This window comes from Triturus cristatus, chromosome 9, assembly GCF_964204655.1.
Source record: "Triturus cristatus chromosome 9, aTriCri1.1, whole genome shotgun sequence".
Classification (NCBI taxonomy): domain Eukaryota; kingdom Metazoa; phylum Chordata; class Amphibia; order Caudata; family Salamandridae; genus Triturus; species Triturus cristatus.
In genome coordinates this window covers 494,687,925-494,711,916 of record NC_140592.1, presented here as the reverse complement: position 1 = coordinate 494,711,916, position 23,992 = coordinate 494,687,925, and the positions used below count along the sequence as shown (strand labels likewise).

Here is a 23,992-nt window from a genome sequence, read left to right as displayed (position 1 = left end):
AGAAGTCAGTTACTTTCACAGATGTTATTCTGTTTAATGACGTCTTACAGATTTATAACTATTCTTAAGATTGCAGAAGGACATGTTCTCCCTGTTTGAAAAATCCATGAGTCCCAGTCTTCACTCACTATGCCCAGAGCAGCAGTGGCTCCTCCGTAATGCCGGAGAAGCGTCGCCGGTGTGTGCAGGGAGGGGCGGGCCAAGGCGTGGGAGGGGGGAAAAGGAGTGGTATGTGCACTTTTAAGGGCGCATGTCAATTTCCCCGGCCGTCTCAGGCTGGCCAAACTGACATGCGCACTTAAGTTTCTCCAACCCAGCTGTATTCCACAGGGAGTTTGGAGAAACAGCAAAGACTCCCTGTGCCTGAGCGAACGTTAATCCAGCACGCTCAGGCCAATCCCCATGCTGCTCTCATGCTTGAGAGCAGCGCAGGATTGGATAAGTCAGTGATGCTGTCCCAGAGACTGCTGCGACCAGGAACAGAGGAGCGCAAGGCAGCCGGCAGCACCAGGTAAGTCTTTTTATTTTTTTACATTTCTTTTTAGCCCCCCCCACTGCGTGTTCCCCTGGCCCCCTCCACCCACTCTCCACTCCTTATCTGGTTCGGCCGCCACTGGCCCAGAGGAGAGATCCTCCAAAACCTACTACTGCCATCATTTTGCTTTTGGAATTAAAAAGAAAACAAAATTCAGAATGTTAATTCTGGCACCATCCATAAATATGGGCTTCCATTTTTTGTTCTCCAAGTCATAAATGCTCAGAAATTTGATCGTGTTTGTTTCACTAATTTTACTTTGGGATATATTCCCATAAACATCACATTGATTACATAAAACATTAAAATATTTTAAAAAATTCAACAAAAACATTTAACATTTGCATAAAGTGCAACAATAGCAATGGAACCAGACCTTAATAAACTACTTACCATCACGTTATCATGTAGCATGCAAAGTCTTTGAGAAAGGGGAAACCTGAAACGCGTCAGGCTGGTTGGAAAGCTGCTTCATTGTACCAGCATCCATCGAACAACTGTACCTGAAATAAAAGGCTGGTAACCTGTAGTTTGTCTCGAGTGCATCTCATGTGAGTTACCATGTGTATGTGTATGTGTGTGTGTGTGTGTATATATATATATATATATATATATATATATATATATATATATATATATATATATATATAATTTCTACTAGCTCAAGGTTTGCTAAGCCCCATAATTCAGAACAATATAAGGCAGCTCACTGCACCTTGGCTTCTTAAACTTTAATCGGAGGCGAGATTGCATGTGAGCCAACCCTTTTCACAAAGCCTAGATTGCCCTTTACTTTGTGGTTAGGAGAAATTACATTCTTTAAAACTAGGATAGACCAACTCCCATTTAGAGTGGTTCTTATGCCCGAATAGTCACGTTTGTAGACTCTTTCAATAGTAGCGCCGTCTAAAGTAACCGTTCGCTTGAAACATTTCGAGAGAGTAAAAATCATAACATTATTTTTCACTGTGTTGATTTCAAGCCCTCTTCTCCCACAAAAGTCCGAAAAGCAGTTCAGTTGGCTTTGGAGTCCAACTGCTGTTTTAGAAAGTAGCTAAGTATCATCAGTGAAGGGTGAAGAACAGACTTTTTCACTGGCTAATACAGGGGCCTCACGGGCACACAGCGAAAGATGGGTAATGGCACTATTTTTAAAGGGGATACATGAAGTGGGTGCCAGCAGCATGCATCCTTGACGAACTGCCCCCTGTATGGGAATAGAGGCAGTGCTTTCACCATCAGGATCGTACATGTTTCACTATAATTCTTATCACGGATACGAATGCTCAGGTTCAAAAGATGTATTGGTGTGCCCATGTCATAAAGAACTTGCCACAACAAGTGGCATTCAAAGGAGTAAAATGCATATTTTAAATCCACTAAAGCCATATTCAGGGCCAAGATTCAGCAAGCGCTTCCATATGAGCAGTGGAAGAGCAAGGTCTGATCAGTTGTACTCCTATCATCCTTAACCTCTTAGATAGTCTCGTCATGGAGCACGGTCGCGCTGTGCCCATGACGAGACTATCTCGTCATGAACCCCACCCACTAATGTAACGCCCGGCACAGGAGGGGGAAAGGGCGTGGCACAGAAGGGGTTAAAGCGCACATGATAGTGTGTAAACACATTTTCAAAACGAATCCACTCTTTTAATCTGGCCAACCCCATTTTTGAAAATATCTCTTGAATCTTATCAATTAGGATAATTGGACTGTAATTCCCGGGACCACTGTAACAGCTATTTTTGTGAACGGGAATAATTTCAGCGCCCAACCAAGACCGTAGAATTGATGCCCCTGTGCGACTCCATTTGCTACTACATGTCTGCATGGACCCCCCCCCCCCCCCCCACACACACACCTCTAACTTCGATTCAAAGATACCCCCTGGGACTTTGTCCAGCTCTCCCAACTTCTGTGAAAGAACAGCTTACATTACTTTTTACAAGGGAACGGTCTCCAGGCCAGTGCTGCAAGCGACCCCATGTATTATATTTCTATGAGTACTTACAGGCGATAGACTAACACACACCCTTCACGCAGCAAAGACAAATGATGAAGAGATGTGGCTCTCTGGAAGGCATGAAATAGAGAGGCATCCGTGGCTAACATTATGCCAAAAAGCTGGAATATCTTGTGATCTGACTGCAGTGATTAAGACAGCTTCTTGTTTCATGTCCCGCCTCCCTTCTGTCTCTCAGGGCCATGCCGTAAGCTTTCCTTGCATCCTCTGTATTTTTTATTGTTCCTCCTTGGAGAGCACTTGGCAAAGCTTACTTAAACTCTGGACAGGTCCTACTGTGCCAACCCCGCTTTTTCATTTTTTACAACCTTTATAAAACAATGAGCTGGCTTCTGGAACACTAGACTGTAACTCGGAATTACGGGTTAATTTAGAGAGTTTTGGGGAAATTATCTCCAGAATGAGAGTCATTACTCTGTGGATAGAAGGTAAAGATTGTATTCTATTATAGAGTCCCATTTGACCCTTTTACGATTATTTCACACAATGATATGAGTGTTATGGGAGTTAAATAAGAAATTGCGATACAATTTAATAAAATGTTCCTGCTTTAGATTAAGCCCTGAAGATTCATGGTCACTTTTAGGTTTAGTGATTACTTCAAAATCTAGGATGTTATGTTAAACCACTGGCATGTATCCAGTTGTATTCAACATAGCTTGACCACCTGCCATTCTTGAAATTCAGTCGAGCGAGAGAGTCAGAGTGTGTGCAGCCAGTACAGGTAGGAAGACTATGTTCTACAATAAGTGAGGCAAGTTGAAAAGCCATGACGTTTGTTCTCTTTAGAGCAAGGGCTGATAATTGAGAAATGGTCCAGTTGCTGTCTCCCTTAGTGATATCCTGAATTAATGCAATTGGTTTGAATGTAGTATTAACACTTTCAGCCGCAAACACACGACTTAGTAATATTTGGGCTGGCTGCATAGTCTAAGCATATGCACGAGAACTGATAATTCCTTGAAGTAACTTTTGCCCCTACTGTCTACATTGAACAGGCATAACTTGTTTGACACTTGATTATAAGATTTTAGATATCGCCACTCCCACAGTCAACATTCGCAGTTGCCCTGTCAATAGATGCCCTGACCCAGATTGCAAATCCTCCTCAAGGATATACTTCAGCAGATGCAATGACTTCAATTCCATGGCTAGTATACCCATCTAGGCATACTGAAGTAGTATACCGATTCTCCTGCACAAACATATTTCATGAATATATATGACACCGAACTGGGATATTTTTTTTTATGCTCAAGCCCTGCTGTGTTACATGACAGTATCCTAAAAGGGAATACCAAGGGTGTCACGGGTGTCCTGTGGGGGCATGGGAAAAGGAGGGCTAGCTGTTTATGTTATATAGCCTTAGAGGCCGACCTAGCGGGCTCTACTGGCCATTAAAGGCACGCTCCAGCGTTAAAGGCCTGAGCCGAAGGCCTTTAACAAGGGTGTGGGCCTTTAATGGCCAGTAGAGCCCGCTAGGAGGTCTCTAAGGCTATTAGAACATTTCACCACAGAGGGCAGAATGCACTAATTACTTAAAACAAAGGCCTCTTGGAGCCCGAGGGGGGTTAAATCCCCTTGGGCTCATATAGGCCTTTGTTCAAAGCAGCAGCTGTGAATGGAAAAAAACATTGGAATGTTCCTCTCCGGGCTTCTACCAGCCAATAGAAGCCCGGAGCACTCCATGGTCTACAATGGAGCACTCAACATTCCAATGTTCTAATTTCTAGAAGAGCAGGATATTTAAGCTCAGGCTGTAGGTTTTCTGTTTGATGTACTTGAATTATTCTATGGCCTTCACAAACCTTACCTGGTGTCAGGGTATAACTACACAGCAGGATGACAGGTTTGCTCATACCACCTCTATTGGTGGCCCAGATTTCAGCGGTCATTTTGAGTTATTTATGGGACAGTTCTTAAATCAAGTGTCAATAAACCATGTTTCACTTCTGGATCACTGACCTTTGTCTCAATACAGTCCTAGGGTTGGAAGCCCCTAGAGACTCGCTTGGCGTTTAGAAAGTTTGATCTGATCACTGAGCAGCAGTGTCTCACACTGCTTATTCAGTAAATTGCCAAATTGATGCGCGAGTTCTGATTCTCATATGCACCTCTAGGTAACTTAGGCACCCCTACAATGTAAACTTCTTCTAACAGTTTTCCATTCCGTGTGCTCGTTCCTATAAGCATCCCACAAGTTTGTTTTTCATTCAACTCTTCACCCCGATGTTGTGTGCCATTTTTCCTTTTGATGAATGGGGATAGTAATTTAACCCTTCACTTCTTCTATCAGAACATCTGAAAGTTTAAGCCTCTATTTCCCATTCTAAAACTAGGACTACAAATCCCAGGAAGCAAAGTAGAAACCTGGACTGCAAGAGCCACTCATGCATGAAACTGGGAAACTTGAGAGCTCTACCCTTGTTATTTCCACTTACTCCGCTCCTACACTACACTATGGGTTCTCTGGGTCCCTTCATTTTGTCCCTTCCAATTCTCTTATAATGTAAATTCTCTAACTGAAACCTGGTCTCTTCTTGCTTGGTCATCTTTTAAATCTGTTTTTAATTACCCCCCATTTTCTGGTGCTTACATGACTACCTCTCTCTATATTCCTATTCTGCAACCAAGGAGAAGCCTATTAACTAATAGATATGATTGTACAAATAATCTGAAAAATATGCGTATCCCTGAATAGTGTACTTGTAGCTGATTATGCCTCATTCCTTTTTTTGGGGTCAATACCACACAAGTAGGATTATTTTAACCCTCGTGTTGTTACTTTTCTATCCTAGGTCAACGAGTTTTAACCCTGCTTGCTTGGATTGCTACCGATCACGCTGACTAGTTAAAATTACTCTTCCCAGTTTCGTATACTGTCGTGAAAATGTGGAAATTTGTTAAGGTTGCTTCAGTAACCTGGACATTTCTGAGAATATGGGTGCTTTCATGCTAGAGAGTGGGTGAAGTGGTAGTGTTTGCTGGTTGTAAAATGTTGGAGGGAGACAGGATTGGTCACCTTCAGGTCTGATCTCTCAGGAGCATCTATTGTTACTAATTCTTTAAACTGTATGTGTACTGGGCTTTGGCTCCATCAGAATAGCATTTCTCTTTTACCTCATACCATTTCCTGTTTGGCTAATTATTTGATCTCCTGTGGAGTGATGGTATTTGGTATTTTAGATATCAAAAGTACACTGAATCATCACACATTAAATTCTTCATTTCATTGATTCGGTTTAAACAGAAAACAATGGCTTTTATTGGTGTTTATATTGCAGCAGGCTTTTTAATGGTTTCATTAGTGAAGTCTCAAACTGCAAGCCTGACGGACCTATTGGCTGTGCTAGTTCATGTTTTCTTTTTCATTTGGAACCATTTTTGGAAAACTGTCAATGTTCCCTTTTCTGTATTGCAACTTGCCTTTCTGTGGTCGCAAAGCCTGTGATTGTGCAAACGACAGGCTTTGCAGCTGCGAAAGGGGTGAAACATCAGACTCCAAACTTCTCATTTCTCCATCAAGTTATGAATAGGGAGGTGTGAAGCTGTAAATATTTTCCACAGTAAACTTTCTGAAGTTTTATTTAAAAAATGTGCTAGCAAAGTGAAGTTCAACAAAAGTTGGGAAGTCCAGCAAAATAATTTTTACAGGATAAAATCTTGTAGCAGGACTCTTTGCTGAATGAAGATAATCCTCTCTCCACTGCCCTGTGCAAAACCTCTCTAGTGGAAGAGTTTTCACCAAAAACATTTTTTTCAGGAATTTTCCAGAACAAAGCTTTGCAGAGGTGACGGGCATTTCAAATTTGCAAAGTTGCAAATGTTGTTGCTGTGCAAAACTTCTGTACCTCTACTGGGAATCCTACACACCGTATTCCTCCCCTAGGACAAAAGGAATATTCTAAACACACATAAGAGAGTTGCCAATTAAAAAAAATCAACATGTGATGAGGGGGTGGGGCCACATGCTGAGAAATGCCTGAGACACTTTACTCCCTTTAACCCTCACCAACCCCCCCCCCCCCCACCCCCAAAAAAAACTTGGTGAGACTGATGCCGAGGTTCTCTGGGGGTGTTTTCACATTCCTTAATGGACAAGCCTTGAAAGAAGTGTTGGAAATCCAATCTTTGCAGTGGTTTCCATCCTGTTTTTTCTGCCATTTTGTGATATCGGCTCCTCAATGGATGCCCATGTTAACGGAGCCGATATCGTGTGACTCATGGTGGCAGTCTGTGACTTGGCAGGTCTGCGCAAAGTTTACCAGTAGAAAGCATCTTCCTTTAGTGGCGGCAGTGAGAGAGAGAGCATTTACCCATCGTTTGGGTGATTGTCAGTGTGGCTGCATGGAGGCACACAGGGGCACCAAGAAACTGAGAGCAATTGTTTATTTATTTTCATTTAATTTATTTGCAGCTTTGTGTAGTGGGAACCACCCAGGTTGAGAGAATGCTTTACATAAGGCCATTAGTATACATAAGAATAATTTTAAATGTCTAAGAATATTACGGATAACAGTTACTTTTGATTAGAATTTAGGATGCGAGAGCCCAATTGAAATTACAAGATGTCCTGAAAAGCAGCTGACATTTAGTTCGAGCAGTTTTGGGGCAACATCAGCCTCTGTTTCACTATCCCCTTCAACTATAGATACCAAGTAGGCAGGGACCAAAGCACATGGTTGAGCCAGACTTGAGAGAACCGCATTTAAGAAAGACCTTCAGTGGTCTATTCGAACTTTGGAGTGATATATGGCTCCTCCAAGTTGATCTGCCATCTCGATCAGCCGCTGTCCAGATACAAAACCTTTGTCCATGTTAGCAAGATTTCAGGTGACCAGAGATGTCGCTCAGGTGAGTGGGAAGTTGCTATACACGGCTCCAGGTCATATGGCTACGTTTACGATATCTCTGGCGTCCGGAGCCTCTATGGACTGGATGATAGTGTTTTCATTGAAGATGGGTATGTTGTGCATACTGTTTGGATGAATTTTCTCAGCCACTAATCTGTTTTCAGATATTGCTGAGTGCCTGTGGATCAGGATTGGAGTTTTTGTTTCATATTGTTTGATGATTATAGCATTTTTGCAGGTAAGCCGGCCTCCTAGGCCCTATTGTGTGCTTAGCTTGTGTCTCGCCGCCTTCTGCTGCAGGTAAGTGAGCAGCTGCGTTCCTTCTACATAGCCTTAACATGTCTTCCTTTTTCACATCCCTCACCCTGTGTTGCAGGCAAGGGCCCGGAGACTCTGTTGGCGGGTCACAAATTGAATGACAATGAGTGGCACACGGTACGAGTGCTCCGCCGCGGGAAGAGTCTTCAGCTATCAGTGGACAACGTGACCATAGAAGGTAACTGCAAGACATTTAATCCGAGCCCTCTTCCCTCACGAAAGCTTTCACTTCAGGCACCAAATGTGAGATGCCAACATCTGATACCCAAGGAGACATCATGTTTCCTGTTAAAATAGACAGCACCATGCTTTAATCCTCCTACTTTATGTGCACCAACTAGGCTTTTATATGATTGTTTACCTGCATATTTTGTATTGTTCTACTTACATCCAGCTGTTATGTAAAGCGCTCTGATATCCGCAAGGATCTTGTTCGCGCTCTATAAAACTTTCTAAATAAATGTCTACTAACATAGAAGGTCTCATGATTGATAACTAGGGTGAACTGTCATCTTAGATACCACAAGAAATATCACTGTACCATCCCATTGCATGTCTTGTGTGAGATGATATCGTTAAAAGGGTAAGCGATACCATTCACAGCATCCTTTAACCGACAGTGGCAAGTGATTTCGCTGGATTACATCTCTGGTCGTGTAAGAGCCATCACACGCTGTCAATGTGGAGTCCATTTATTAACACAGAGAAGACACACGTGATCACATTGGAGATATCCGCATACACACATCTGTTCACCCGGACTGTATTTTCATTAATCTTCAGTGTGATGTTACAGTTGTACCGCAGCAGGAGACCTTCGGGACAGAGCCTTGTGTCAGATCTCCTAGAAAGAGAAATACAACTGTTAGGAGACAGTGCTTAGCTTGTACATGTGGTGGGTGGTGGGCACCGCCACTCATGCTGAGGGACTGGGACTTATTCTGCGTCACCAAACTTTGACCCGAAGCCACAAAGAGAAAGGCAGAAAAGAGAGAAAGAAGGAGGAAGAGAAAGAGGGGATAAGAGGGGCAAAGTGAGAAAACAGTGATGAAAACGAACCTGCAAAAGAGAGATTGGATACTGAAAACGTAGGATTGTGGAAGAAAGAGGTATGTGGAGAAATCAAACCTAAGCACACTTGGTATACGGCCACCCAGCATTTAGTAAGGCTTGCGGTAGGCTCCTAAGAAAAAAACTTTGGCCCCTGCATTTATTTATTTATTTTTACAAGTGAAGAACTGTGTACAGACAGACTGTCTGTTGTCTGCCAGGAGCACTTTAATGACGTGTTAACTATGTACAGAAGTGTTCGTCAGCATTTACCTTGCACTTATACGCCACATGGAATTAATGTTGTCTCCGTTGTCCTACTGAACCCTCCATCCATCTCATATTGACATTTTCCCAAACTCAAGGGCACACCTAACTGATACCACCCAGCCAGGATAAAAGTAAACCTGAATTCAAGTACAGCCACATGCCACACACTTCGCATAGAGAACACACATAGCACCACCCCAAGGTGCCACCGCATGACCGTGTTTTAATAGGAGACCCTGAGAACAGTTATATATTCCCATAATTTGGGACTCATTGTAGGTGCCCCAGTAATGCCCATGGGGTCGGTAATACGGGTTACTAGCCCGAAGAGATAGCAACATGTGAGCAACATAGTGGCCCAGGAGCATTTTGTACGGAGACATCTCCACGTGAAAGTTTTCCAGAAAATTGGGGGAAAAATGCAGTTTCTGCCTATTATTATTATTATGGGGATTTATTATTCCTCCAGTTGCATAACACAAAATGATGTGCCTCCTGCAGAATGACATGAGAGGGTTCTGAGTCTCCCATATCTCACAGATATTCACTGGTCTTGAGCTGAATGCATTCTCCCTGAAGTGTCGGCGACCCCAGTGCCACAGGAAATGCAGCAGGCAGTGTTATGCAGTGGCGGCTGCTGCCAACACAAAGTGGGGGGTTGCGAGGGGGAAAACAAGGAAAAAAAGTACACTATCCTTCCTGCTACTGGCTGCCGGCTCTATGATCCTCTTCTCCCGTGCCTCGCCTTGGTGTTCTTCTGGTCCAGGAACTGTAAACTGCAGTTCCCATGAGCACAGGCTCCCAGACTCTCCTACAGCCAATCCCAGCGCTTCTCGACAAGCGCTAGGATTTGCCAGAGCGGGCTTGTTTTCCACTCCAAAGGGAACTGGAAGCCTGTGCCTGCTGTTCTCCCCACCCACCAATGCAGCTCTGGTTGGGGAAAGGTCAGTGCTCATTTTGGGTTGGCCATCCTGAGTTGGCCGGCCAAACCCACATGCGCACTGACAGCAGTGCCCAGTTCCCACCACTCCTGCTGCTGATGGACCCACCCCCGGGACTGCGATGACGGCTGCGGTGTTCTGACTGGCTCCTACACATAAAAGAAAATGATAATAAAGCAGTTTTAATAATTGCTTGAATATAATTTTATTTTATGTTTTCGCCTGCTGCTTCCAGCAGTGGGCGACGCTCCTCCGCCATAACGTAGGAGCCACCCCTGGTGTTATGCCCCTGTATTCCTCATTATGACATGATTGGGAGTAATCCCCAATCCCTTCTCCACCCTATTTACCAGTGTCTGCAGTATTGGTATTCTGGTTTAGTTGCAATGAGCCCCTTGGTGTCTTTTTGGCACCGAAGGAACATTGCGCTGCAGGAATCCTCCATGTCATCAAACCAGTGCAACTTCCAACCTATGAGCAGCCATCTTAACAATTTGTGACTGCCAGGATAGGGTTCACTATACACACGAGCCTTCTTATGACACCATTTGTAGCATTAGTGACATCTCGTTAGTGCTCTCTCAGCAAGTAGGCAGGTATCTCTGTTACGGCTGTGTTTTGGTAGAACCACAACATTAAAAAATAATTACCTCAGGATATGTGGATCTTTGATTTTTCTCAGAGATGTATAAAATAAAATCTGTTTGCTAGTGTTGTTTTCGTGCAAATATCCTTGCACAGTAAACAGCCACTGTACCTTTAAGGATAAAGTGCTGAGAACCCCCATAATGCCTTACTGATTTGAAGCCCCCTGAGTTCTAATTTTCGTCTTAAAAAGCGTCTTTAACTCTCAAATTCCATGTAAAAATCTTCTAGTTAGTTCTCCTTAGCTCTTGGAACTATGAAAGACAAAAAAAACCAAATGTGCCTCTCCTGTTAATTTGAATGGATACATCTTGCTAGGATTCCAGAAGATGATATCTAACTGCCCACGTCCATAGTGCTGGCACAGCTGTTTCAGAGAGTGGTCAGGCCTGATGGATCCCACTCCCATCACTACAGTACGTGGCGTCACGGTGTCTATTTTTTTTTCTAAAATCCTTAAGAGAAAGAAAAGGGGGGCCTATTTATGAAGCAGTTGAGCAGCGCTGCCAGTCACCTTGTTGTGCTGCCCTGCATGACAGGGGAAAGGGGCAGGAATGCGCTGTTCCAGTGTGCTGGCGTACAATGGGCTGCCTAGTGCCAATGCAGCCCCCCTTGCACCATGGTGCAAGAGTGCCTGTGTTACATGCAGGATTGTTTTTGTGCAGGAAGGGGCACCTTCCTGCACAAAAAGCTATCCTGGGTGGTGTATTTCTCTTCCTATCTGTGCTGCATCTGCAGCACACATAGAAAGAGGAAGAGACGAGGATAAATTGAGATATTTCACCTCGTACACCTCCCCTGGAAAGAAGTAACTTATTGGCGCATTCCCAGAAAGCATGGGAGTTGCATGGGAACACCCATGCATTGCCCATGGAATGCATTCCCAGGGCAAAATAATGCAACTCACCGATTTGCATTGCGTTGCGTTATTCCAGATTTATGAAGCCACTTAGGGCCATGCAAAGTCACTTTGCATGGCACCATAAATCTTACTTAAGGTTTGTGTCGCACATGTGCCACATTGCATGGGGCAAATGTGATGCAAACCTTCATGTAAATGTACCCCAAAGTCTGTAATGATGTCCCTATGCCGCAAGGGATGTAAGGGCTATTGTTATGCCCCAGTATTCCCCATTTTTCAGTCAGAAAGCAAATTTGATTCTATAGGGAAAACCATGAAGTCTGAACAATACCTCTGACTACTATTTTGCAAAAATATAGAGCTCCAAATGTTTTGAAACCCAACATTTTTGCAATTGTGGTTTCAGCTATTTCAAATTTAAGAAGTCTGTCCTTAGCCCCTTTGCTGACAGGTTAGATCTCTTCTGGAGGTGCAGAGTGAGGCGAAAACAATTTCCCCTCAATAAGGGTGACAACAGCTTCTTGAAGAGACTGACTTTACCTTCACCTTGCCTTTTATCAGTGGGAACGGTGACTAAGCAGTCTCTTTCCAGCTAAAACCCACATCAGACCCGTGGGTGCCCAAAGTAATATAAGTAGGCAACAAACTTCTGTTCTCAGAACTCCGCTGCTACTGCCAAGGTCTTAACATTGCTCTAGAAAGCCATTATGCTGCTCCGTCTTCATGAAGTTATTTTCTAACTTCAAGGAGCACCATACATAATTTTCCCCTTTTTACAGTTTTTCAGGATCGTAGAAAACGAGATATCTGTACATCTTTCAGGGGTGGCTCCTCCAGTTTGGCGGAGGAGGGTCACCCCGCTGCTTTTAAGCAGTGAGAAACATAACATGATAATAACTTAGCGTTATTATCATTTTATGCTTCGTGTCCTGCTGCTTTGCGGCAGGCGGGTGGGTGGGTGGTGCTGCTCTGCTCTCGGAGCAGAGCAGGGGAGGCGTGGTTTGCCCACTCCTAAGTGCCCAATGATTGTTTGGTCAGCCCTCTCGGGCCGCCCAAACCAGTCATGCACACTTTTCCCGTTCTCCATGCAGGCTGCATTACAGCCTGCATGGGGAACAAGCTCACCCCTCCAGCCCCTGGCTGAGCACCTGGATGTTATAAGTCCCTACTTCCATTATTCTCGATTGGAGTGTGTTGCAGCAACTGTGAATTGTCACACGTGGTGCAGGGTTTCCTCCCAAACTGGGCTGAAGTCAACTGGAGTAAAATTGTGTCTGTTTTCAGTTTTTTTGTCTGTAATAGTTTTATAAGTGCAGTTTGTGAATAGCAATCTGCTTACTCTTTTATTGGTGGATATATCTGCATATCTCTCCCTAAACCCCTCCTTAAACCCCTCCTCACATCACCCTAATCCCCTCCCATTTATTAGTAATCAGTCCTCATTTCCCAGCCACTCCCTCTGGTTTTTTTCACATTTACTTCTAAAAGTTATACCTATGTGTGCGGAGACCTCTGTAAGCAACGCTGATGCCTTCACATAAAACAGATAGGAGAGGCAGAAGTCTCTGCACGTAGGTTTTGGAGTGGTATTTTGCAGTTTGTGATTAGTACTACTAAATATACTACAAAGTCAATAGCTCACAAAGTCTTAAAAGAAAAATGCTCCCTTTTATGCTTTTGACATTTTGCTAGGTGACATTTAATCAATAAATACTCCCCTTTTGCACTTCACTAGTACTTCAATAAGGACACATCTTTTTCTGTCACTGCCCACCACAGTATACGAATTGAAATATTTGTTCTCAGATTGCGGTACTCACAATCTTCAAGGAAAGTTCAAAATAAATCTTCAATCGATTAATCATCTTGAACTTATGTGGAAACCTCAAATTTTACTAACAATGATCCTGGTTTTCCTTATTGGCCAATATTGCATGTTTGTTTTAGACAGTACTATTTATTTGAGCTATTCAGCAAAAGGATTTAGTGAAAATAAGCATCTCACTACTGATTAACTATTTGTTCAAAGATGTGCTTCTGATTTCCATATCAAGCAAATGCATTTGCTCTCTTTTTTAATTTTTGGTTTTAAAAAGAAAGGCATGCAAATGCAAAGTAATCTTGTTGGAAAATCTTTTTATTAGAATAAAGTTATTCATTAAATCATTAAGTCGTACTAGGACAACAAAAGGAAGCATATGGTGGAATGTAGAAGCACGCACAGGGCATGATAATTGATATAGAATAAAAAGACGCATAACATAAACAATTGTGTGCAGCCTAGTAGCAAGGTGTTTGATCTTAAAATAATCAGCCCTCCTCAGAATAAGAAGTGGTCTTTCCACTCTATCCTCAAATACAGAACGAATGTGGCCATTCTGATTGTATTTTTATTAGACCTGATGACAACAAAAGTAAATTCTCCATAGCAACTTTTAGACTTCACAAAGTCTCTATGACGCGAATGCTAAATTATTTCTTTTAAGATCCATCCATGGCATTTGATCTGCGGTATAGGACTACATAGAGTCCACTGCTGTGACAGAAACATTAGTACAGGAAAGAAACTCCTTGGTCTTCTCTTTGCAGCGTTAACCCATTCTCTTGTGTTTGATGTGTACAGGTCAGATGGCTGGAGACCACACCCGATTGGAGTTCCACAACATTGAGACAGGAATCATGACAGAGAGGCGCTTCATCTCAGTGGTCCCTTCCAACTTTATCGGGCACCTAAGTAGTCTGTTATTTAATTCCATGCCATATATGGACTTATGCAAAAATGGAGACATCAACTACTGTGAGCTCAATGCTCGGTTCGGCCTTCGCAATATTATTGCTGACCCAGTAACATTCAAGACTAAAGCTAGCTACCTCGCTTTAGCTACTTTGCAGGCCTACGCCTCTATGCACCTCTTCTTCCAGTTCAAAACCACTGCCACTGACGGCCTCATTCTCTTCAACAGTGGCAATGGGAATGACTTCATCGTGGTGGAACTGGTCAAGGGGTGAGTCTGCATGGCTTCTTTCTTGTGCATGCCTGGCACTCAATCGTATTCTTTCCATAATTAGTGGACATTTCCTTATATTAGGGGTGTAAAAAATAGTGGGAGTTATGGGACCTCCGTGAGGCAAAAACAATCAGTAGAATCAGCAATAAACATGGCTTCCCACTTTTTCATTATTGTCTAATCTCAAATTGAATTTGCTGGCAGCTCACAAACAAGAAAACATGATGCTTCCTCTTTCTTCTTGTCTTTCTTGCTCTTTATTGCCCCTAATTCCCTATATCTATGCTTTTTCTTTTTTCAGAATTTAGCATTCTTCCTGTAGCTCTCTAATTTGTCCCTTCTTCCATTCTTTCTTTCACTTGCATTTATTTTTTTCCTTCACTTTATTCTCCCTGAATTTTGTAATGTCTTTCTACCTCATTCCTTCATTTCTTCCCCTTACTTTCTTTCACTCTTATACTTTTTCAGTTTTCTTTCTCAAATGAATCTTTCAATGTTGAAATGTATTTTATCTTTCTGTACTTCTTCTGCATATCATTCTCCTTTTTTAATTCATTAGCATTGCCTCTTAGTTTTTCTCTATGCATCTTTTTTTCATTATCCGTCTTCCTTCTCTCTGTCTCTTTTAGTCTTTCCCTTTTTCTTTCTGTATGATTGGATTTTCCTTATTTTCTCTATTCGCTTTTTATAATCTCATCTGTTATGACTAACCCCATGCATTTCCAATCTTTTGAAGAATTCCTATATATGTTTCAGGTCTAGTATATTTCGTGTATGTTCTAAGTTCATCGGCAGAGGCCTGCTGTAGTTTGTTTGCTAGGTTGTGCTTTAATGATAAGAACATCAATTGAGCCTTCATTGCTGTCATTGTTCACAGTCCACCTAATATCACTATGCTCTATTGATTCCATAATTGATTAACTCTTAATTGATGACCTATCCCTTTGGCTTCTCTGCAGGTACATTCATTATGTCTTTGACTTGGGAAACGGCCCTTCACTCATGAAAGGGAACTCGGACAAGCCTGTAAACGATAACCACTGGCATAATGTGATTGTCTCAAGAGACACTAACAATGTCCATACGCTAAAGATTGATTCTCGAACAGTGACCCAGCACTCCAATGGAGCCAGAAATCTGGACTTGAAAGGTACGTACAGTGGGGTTGTAGTTTATTGGGAATGCTGAACTTGGTGCAGTGCAGCTGGCTGTAAATTCAGAATGAGGGGGCAGAGCTGGGAAAGGAAGTTGAAAGTACACACAGAGCCATTATATATCTTCATTCAGTTGCACTTATGTAGACGTTATAGTTAGACTGCAAGATGGCTTAATGACTTACAAATCTGAATCCCAGTCATGCTGACATAGCCATCCTTCCTTTCCGTGTTCGGTATATTGTGTTTTACTTAATGATGTAATAATAACACCTTTTATTTACAATGCTTAAATGCTGCGAAAATGTAATTTAACACTTTATGCAAAACAGATGACTGAAATTGTGTGCCACTAGCAGCAAATCAATGTTGTGATTCATCTAATCTACAAGGATTATATAATTTACAGTCACCTCTTAAACACAAACTATAGCCACAGTAGCACTCCTCACATATGCCATTAGGTGTTTCTAGGTTTTCAAGTGCTACTGCTGTCAAATGGGTGAGCAAGTCATTTATGAGTGGAATGGTGGGATCTTCTTTGAACAATGGTATCCATGGTCTTAGTCAATAATGCATTTGGAGACTTAGCCGAGTGCCTTTAGATACACGTCTGATATCTGACAGGACTGGCAGGAGATCGAAGAATGTTGCCCTGTGGACTGATATACTGAGTTCTGCTCCGGTGGAATATATGCCCTGATATTTGGTGAAGCACAGAGTCTATGAGCTTTTGGCTACTGGCATGATTGGAAAATATTCATATGGGTTGCATTCACATGTCCCTTAGATTGCCTTAGGCTGTTCTCTGACTGTATCACAAATGTCACTAACCCCATGAAATCTACTCTGTTAGTTCTTTTGTTTAGTGACATTTTTTGTAGATCTATGGTAGGTCTCCTGCCTTCTCTCATACATTTACAAGCACTACATGTTGCAAAGACATACTGTCCTATAAAATCTGGCAAGTGTGAAATACATTTTACTGAGTTAAAGAGAAAGAAAAGGGATCTGAATTCTCTTTTGTGGGAACATTTCAAAATCTGCTTAACTTTTATCTTTGTGTAATATGATTTGTTTTACCTATTTATTTTATTTTTGTATTGTATTGCATATTTATGTACGCACATTGGGGTTGTGAATTGTCAGACACATTCGTTGTTTTATAAGACATAATTTACTAACGTAAAAATACTTTATTAGCCTTTTAGCATCCATATGGATTTTTTTTCACTTTTCCTTGATGATGTGAGATAATCTATAAAAAATGTCATCGTCTTTTATTCCTTTTTTTGGTCCCGCAGGAGGATCTCTGAAGCAGCTCCCAATGACTTTACCTGTTATAAGTTATTGCGGTTTCTTAGGAGCATGCACTTGGTTCTGCTTGGTGCTATTTGAGTAACACAACAATATATATTATTAATTGATAAAACACAAAACAAAGAAAGAATTCTATTAAACTGAGCCCCTTGTCATTGTATTTTGAGGTGTTTATTTCATCCAAGTTTTCTGAGACTTCGATCTCTTTTTCGGTGAGTTGGTGTAAATCTTTTTGGGCTCACCTATATTATCCTTAAATCAAGTAGGTTATTGCTTCCTCCAAGTCTAAGGTTATCCACATTTGACCCAGTAGATATAGAAACATGGCAACTTTTCAGCATTACCACTGGCCATGTATATGTACTCCATTAATATTCACTGTACTTAGCTTTATCTCATTTAGAAATTCTGAAAACCAGCATGGCTCTGGCTCTCTGTGACCAATGTTGGTCACTATTGAAGCAAATATGTTTTTATTAATTTTACTTTAATAATGCTGCTTTGTTGTTAATTAATGGTACTTATATGTTGGCTTTTCCTTCATATTCTTCAATGGCCCTTAAGGGAAATGATTGGAAGCAGCTCTCAAAACGATGTACTTGCGCAAAGAAAATGGCTGTTGATCTATTTGTAATTGATGCATTTATTGCCCAGTTCTTGGTCATAGCTTCTGCTGGTTCTAGGCCTGTAAGATTTACAAACAAAAAAGTCCTGAGGCCAGTCTTCTCATTTATATCATATGTGCCCATCGGGCAGTTCTCTTCGTTGACATAGGGAGGCCTTTTAGGCTTCTAATGTATGGTGACTCTTGCAGGAGACCCAAGCCAGCTCTTCTCATAAACTACACAAGTGCTCTCAGACTCCTAAGGCCTGGCGGCAGTGGAAGGAGACTAGCAAGCAGTGCTTCCCTTTAGAAATCCTGCTAACATCTGACTGTGGTGGATTTAGCAAAAGGTCTATGGTTGGCCTTCTAATTGACTACACAAGAGCTCTCTCAGGCTATCACTGTCCATCTTTTCTGAGAAATAACCCATGGTATGTCTTTTATTTTTTATTTTTACCTTTTGAGGCCCATTGGCTTCCTATAGTCTGGTGCTGCTGTACAAACACAATACCCACAGCATGTCCCCTATTGACCCAAGAGGAATTTCAGGTTCCTCGCAACTGGAGGTGCTGCACAGAAAACACAGCATTTCCCCTTATTAAGCCTATGTAAGTGTTCAGACTCCTGGCAGCAGGTGGCAGCTTCACAAGACTCACAGCCTGTGCCCTCATTGAAGCTATGTTGTCTGTCAGGCTCTTGGCATCCAATACTCTGGCAGAAGACCTTCAATAGGCAGCCACATTGTCCACGCAAGGAATCCAGACTTCTGGTGATTAGTGGTTACCATTTTTTGACTTACAAAGCTTTCTAAGGCACAGCTAGAGGCCTGTGGTGTATCTCGTTGACCTCATGAAGTCCCCTCAGCTCTAGGCTTTTGGTTTCTCTGTCAAGAGACTTATGATGTCTCCTCAGCGGGTGACCCATGTATTGAGCATTGGTTGAATCTGGCAGGTCTTTGCACAGACTTATTGAGGCTGTTATGATGTGAGTCTCCTCCCTGACCTTATAAGCTTCCATGGGATCAGAGTGCCCACTGATCCTGGTAAGCGATAAAGCCATATCCATGACTTGGCTACTTAATGACTGCAAAATGTACCTGGAGTGTCTCCACACCTCCTTGGTCCCCATGACCCTGTCAGCAAATCTGTGGTAAGGATTCATTTTTCGACCTCTTCCTGGAGCCGGGAGTAGGGCTGATTTATGGCCTGTCCGCCACCAGATGCCATTAATAAAAAAACGATTCCAGGAGCTGAGCTGCGTAAGCCTGTTTGCTTGGCAGCTTTGGATGCTTTCTGGACTGAAGCCAGGGATGGAAACAGAGACACTTAGAAGTGGGCCAGGATCTAGTGATAACGTTAAATGAAAACAAAGCAAGCTCTCTACTACCCTCCTTCTCCCAGACTCTCTTCCCTCTACTTTGCCCTCTCACATTCTCTTTATCAGTCGTACATTCATCTCTCTGTGTCTTGCTATTAACATATCTGTGTTCCCAGTGGCGGCTGCTCCCGGGAAGCAGTAGTGAGGCGGGGGAGGGAGGTTAAAAAAAGAAAAATGATAACTTACCTGCCGGCTGTCCGGCTGCTGCCTCTCCTCCGCTCTTTTCCTGGTTTCTGTGCGAACAGAAAGCACCCAGGCTCCGCTAAGCCAATCACAATGCTGCATTGAAGCGTTGTGATTGGTTTGATCGCCGTGGTTTGGCGCTCAGACAGGGAATAGAAGCCTGGACATGTTCTCCAACCAGTCTGTAATACAACCTGGGTGGAGAGCATGCACAGTGCGCATGACTGTTTGACCGGCCCAAGACGGCCCGCCAAACATTCATGCGCACTTACAGAGTGCTATCACTCCTCCCTCTGCGTTGCCCAGCCCCACCCCACAATACTGCTTCAGCACAGAAAAATATAATGATAAAACCTTGTGTTATTATCATTTTATTTTTCCTTTATTGCAGTGCTGAAAGGCGGTAGGGCGACGCTCCTCCGGCTTAGCGGAGGAGCCGCCCTGTGTGTTCCTCTGTCCATCACCTCTTCATCTCCATTACCCCCTCTTTGATTGGTTTAATGTCAATACATAAAGGTCAACAATCTTAACCTGCAACCTATAACATTCACTACATCATCTACCACTACATCATCCTAGTAAGTATATATTTTACTATTCTGGACTCCTGCTTTGCTCAACATGTCCATGCGATGTGATATTTTTGTCATCCGATATAGTCCCCCAAACTTTGTTCACTTTTTTTTCTAGTATGTTCCCTCTGCTTCCCTCCTCTCGCTTATCTCCCCTGCACTTTTCTTACACGTGCCCTTCTTCCTTCATTTTCCCCTTTCTCTTATCGGCGTTGCTCATCGTCCTTCCCTTTATCCCCTTTCCTCCCTCAACAGTCCCTTACCTCTTTATTCATGCACCCTCTTATTTCTTCTCCCTCGTTACCTGCTCCGTGTTTCTCCGCTTAGCATTTTAAATCTTAGTCGTCTTTCGCTTGCTTCTCCGTTTCTTCCCAGATCCTTTTCCTGTCCTGACATCCCCAGACCTCCTGCTGCTCTTGGTTTGACCCTGGCAGGGTGGAAGATGCATTGCTCACATGCGCACAGGAGGGGGCGTTGCTGCCTGTGGGTCCAGGGCGGGAACGCTGCGATGACCTTGGCATCTCGGCGCGAGGCAGCGCTCACAAGCACCCTGTCACCGGCTAATGAGGGGCCGGCTGGAGGGAATCAAAAGGCGACCAGGAAATGCAGCTGTGATCGGGACAGGACACTAGTTTTCTCGAGCAATATTGTAGCGTGGAAATGTGGAGGGGTCTTTGCTAACAGTACGGTTTCCACTAGAATATCGAGGAAAAGGTACCTGCCAAAATAGCGAGGCCGAAATACCGAGACCAAAAGTATTCACTGCAGACAATACATCAATAGGCGGTGACGCGTTTTGACCCATCCAGGTCTTGAGACTAGGGGGCATATGTATCAACCGAATTTTTAATCGCAAACGCTGCGATTCGCAAAAAAGAGCGTTTGCGATTAAAAATTCGCAAAACGGGATGTATGAGGCAAATTCTCATCGCAAATTTAAGGAATCGCTAATTTAGCGATTTCTTAATTTTGCGTAAGCATTTAAGAAATCGCAAATTGCGATGTCTTAAATGATATGTAACACGCACCAAAGCATTGCGAATTATCCTTAAGAAATCGCAAATTACCACCAACTTCTAGTTGGTGGTAATTTGCGATTTCTGTTAAAAATGCACTTTTTGGAATTTTACAAAGTGCCACTTGGCGCACATACATGCCCTTAGGGCATGTATGTGCGCCATATGCACACACATGCTCATTACAGGGGTGCATCAGGGTGTCATCATGACACCCTTGCACCTTTGAACTTATTCTCAAATTGCGATTAGCAAATTGCGAATCGCAATTTGAGAATTACTTCCCATTCATTCCTATGGGTCTCCTGGCCCATAGAAATTAATGGGGAGGTATTCCTTAATTGCGATTTTGCAATTTGCTAATCGCAATTAAGGAATTTTAAGAAATCGCAAAAGTTTTGCGATTTTTTTTTTTTTTTTTTTTTTTTTTTTTTTTTTTTTAAATACATCTCGTTTTGCAATTCTCAAATAGCGATTCTTTAAAAATCGCTATTTGAGAATCGCAAATGGAGATGTTGATACATATGCCCCTAGGTGACTAAGACCCGTAATATAACTCTTGGAGGTATGCTGCGTGTTTCCACTTTTGTGAGTAATAGAGGCAGGGGTCTGTCTGAAGCGAACACCAGCAAACAGAGCACACTACATACCTGGAGACCACATTGTTCCTTCCGCACACCTCCCTCTCCTTAATTAAGATATCCAGCCCAAGGGGGTCTACTCATGACTTCCTCCCCAAATCTTTCTTTTTAAAAAGGTAGGCTGACACTTTTTTTTTGTCTCAGTCCAGCGGGATTCCCACTGGATTGTGGCAAAACCAACCAATTTTTTAAATTTATTTTGCCCCTGTGGGGTTGTTCCTATAGATACCTCCCACAAGGCATATTGGGGAAGAGTATCCCTACCCTGCCCTTCTATATTATTTTTCCTTTTTAACTTCTGGAAAGGGCAATAAGTCCCCATGCCCTGTAATGGCTGCCATCAACATTTTTCTGCATATTGCTGGCAGACAATCAGAGTGCTCGTTCCCTCTTGAGTGTGTCTCACGTGGTTGTGAATTGGCCCAGAGAAAAAAAAAAGCTCTGTGTGGCAATCAGAACACTCAGTTTTTTAGAACTGGGGGCATATTTGTAACCCCCTATCGCGACAGGAACGTCACTTTTCCGACATTCCTGTGGCGATGGGGGCTTCGCCTTGTGAATAAGGCCAGTGTAGCGTGAAAGATGTGGGCAATGGGTGTTGAGGTGGGTGTTCGCCACAACAGCCATTGATTTTGGCACTGACCCATATTTACAACGATGGCATAAATAAGGGGCAGCGCCAGAATTAAGATCAGGAAAAAACTGGTCTTAACCTGGCGAAATTAGGACAAATGCTTTATTTCTCCTCATTTGTGCTGTTTCTATGTGTGCTGCATTCTGCCACACACTGGAAACAGCAAAATGCCATTGATTGTTTATGTGCAGGAAGGTTTTCCTTCCTGCACATTAACAATAGTTGTAAAAAATTACGAGTTGCAGCTTGTATGTGTGCTGTATTCTGCAGCACACATAGAAGTTACAAAACACCATTACTGATTATTTATGTGCAGGAAGGGACACCTTCCTGCACATAAACAATCTTTCCCTGCAATGCAGGCACCCTTGTATAATGGTGCAAAACTGTCTGTGTTGGCGCTAGGCTGTTACATTTAGCACAACTGCTAAGGGAAAGGCATGGGTGTGCCGTATTTGTGCTGAATTTGGAAACTGTTGGAGCGCGTCGCTAGCCTTCTTGGCTTAACGCAGTGCTCCAACAGTTTCTTAGTAAACCTGGGTTCGAGAGACTCTTGCGAGAGTCCCTCGTACCCAACCATCCAGATATACAAATATCTGTCCACCTTAGTTTCTCAAAAGCTACTGAATGGCTTTACACCAAATAACAAAAAGCATGCTTTCTGACCAAGATCTAGCTTCCACCTAATTTAGGTGCAATTCCGTTCAGACGTTTTTGCGGTGGCACTGCTTAAAAAAGTTTATGGAAAATGCATGGGGATTTTTTTTTTTAGACCCCCCCCCCCCCCTTTTTTTTTCAGATCCTACTCGACTTATCCTCAGAGATTCTCACTGCACAAACTAGGCAAAAAGGAGAAACTTTTTAGAGAGTTTCTATGAGATTCATCAAAATGGGCCAAAGTTATCAGCAAAAAAGGCATTTCCTAGGGAAACATATACACACGCAAGGGTTCTCACAGATATCTTTAGTAAATTATCTAGCCTGCTAGTCTGTTGCAAGTGTGTGTGTGTGTGTGTGTATATACACACACACATACATATATACAATTTTATTAAACGAAAAGTTTTTTTAAGCCATTCCTCTCTAAGTAGTTCCTTTCAGTGCCAGGGTTTATTATGGGAAAAATTGTATTTTTACCAATGCTTTTTTATATTGCCAATAGCCAAGCTGCTCTCCAACAGTAACATTTTACAAAAAACATGCCAAAACGATGCATTGACAAAGCCAATGGTATGCAGTCAATGCCAGGGCTATTAGCCTTGCCAATGCTTCTTTAAATATTTTGCAAGCTTCAGATATCTCAAAGGTTGCTAATATAATTAAAAATAACACATACAAAGATACATTCGATTCGGATGGTTTTGCAACTGCGCAGATGCCTAGTTTTTACATGTTGCTCCCCATGTGATGCTAAATTCGCTTTCCTAACCAGCTGTGGAAATGAAATTACAGAATTAAGGTCATGCTGTGAGAGATTTACTGTTCTCTAGATGCTAGGTTCATGTGCGATAATGCCATTACCGCAGTAGCATTACCATATTTGTAAATCCACCTTAAATTAAACAGCAAAATCATGTTAAATGTGAAAAAAACCACGTATTATAAATTTAACATGATTTCTAAGATCACCAACCTATTCCATATCAATATATAGGAAGAGCAGACTACTATACAAACCTGTGCAAACCCATGATGGTTCAACTGCCACACGCGTTGCAAAATGTCACAACAGGGCAAATGGCTGCACACAATTGAGCAGATACACGTGAGTTCATGGGTCACCAGAAACCCACCAACATAAGAACCCCACAATAGTTCATGTACACCCCGATAGCCATGATGAGTAGGATAACCTCCCACTGATAGCTGTGGTTCAAACTATACTACATTGCAGTGTGAACTGTACCCACACCTATATGCATATGTACAAAAGAATGTGAGCTGCTACTAAAACACACATCTGTGCAAACTCACAGAAGCACTGGT

The 23,992-nt window shown here is 42.6% G+C and overlaps 1 protein-coding gene across 2 annotated transcripts in view; it reads left to right on the top strand.

Moving 5' to 3' along the window:
* The window catches only part of NRXN2 (neurexin 2), a 2,164,206-nt gene that overhangs the window by 1,356,084 nt on the left and 784,130 nt on the right, over positions 1–23,992 (top strand). For both annotated transcript variants that reach the window (XM_085625468.1, XM_085625469.1), the window contains exons 13-15: positions 7,788–7,907; positions 14,121–14,502; positions 15,465–15,655. In XM_085625468.1, coding sequence (XP_085481594.1) covers positions 7,788–7,907; positions 14,121–14,502; positions 15,465–15,655 — 693 coding nt within the window. The remainder of the gene's footprint in view (positions 1–7,787; positions 7,908–14,120; positions 14,503–15,464; positions 15,656–23,992) is intronic.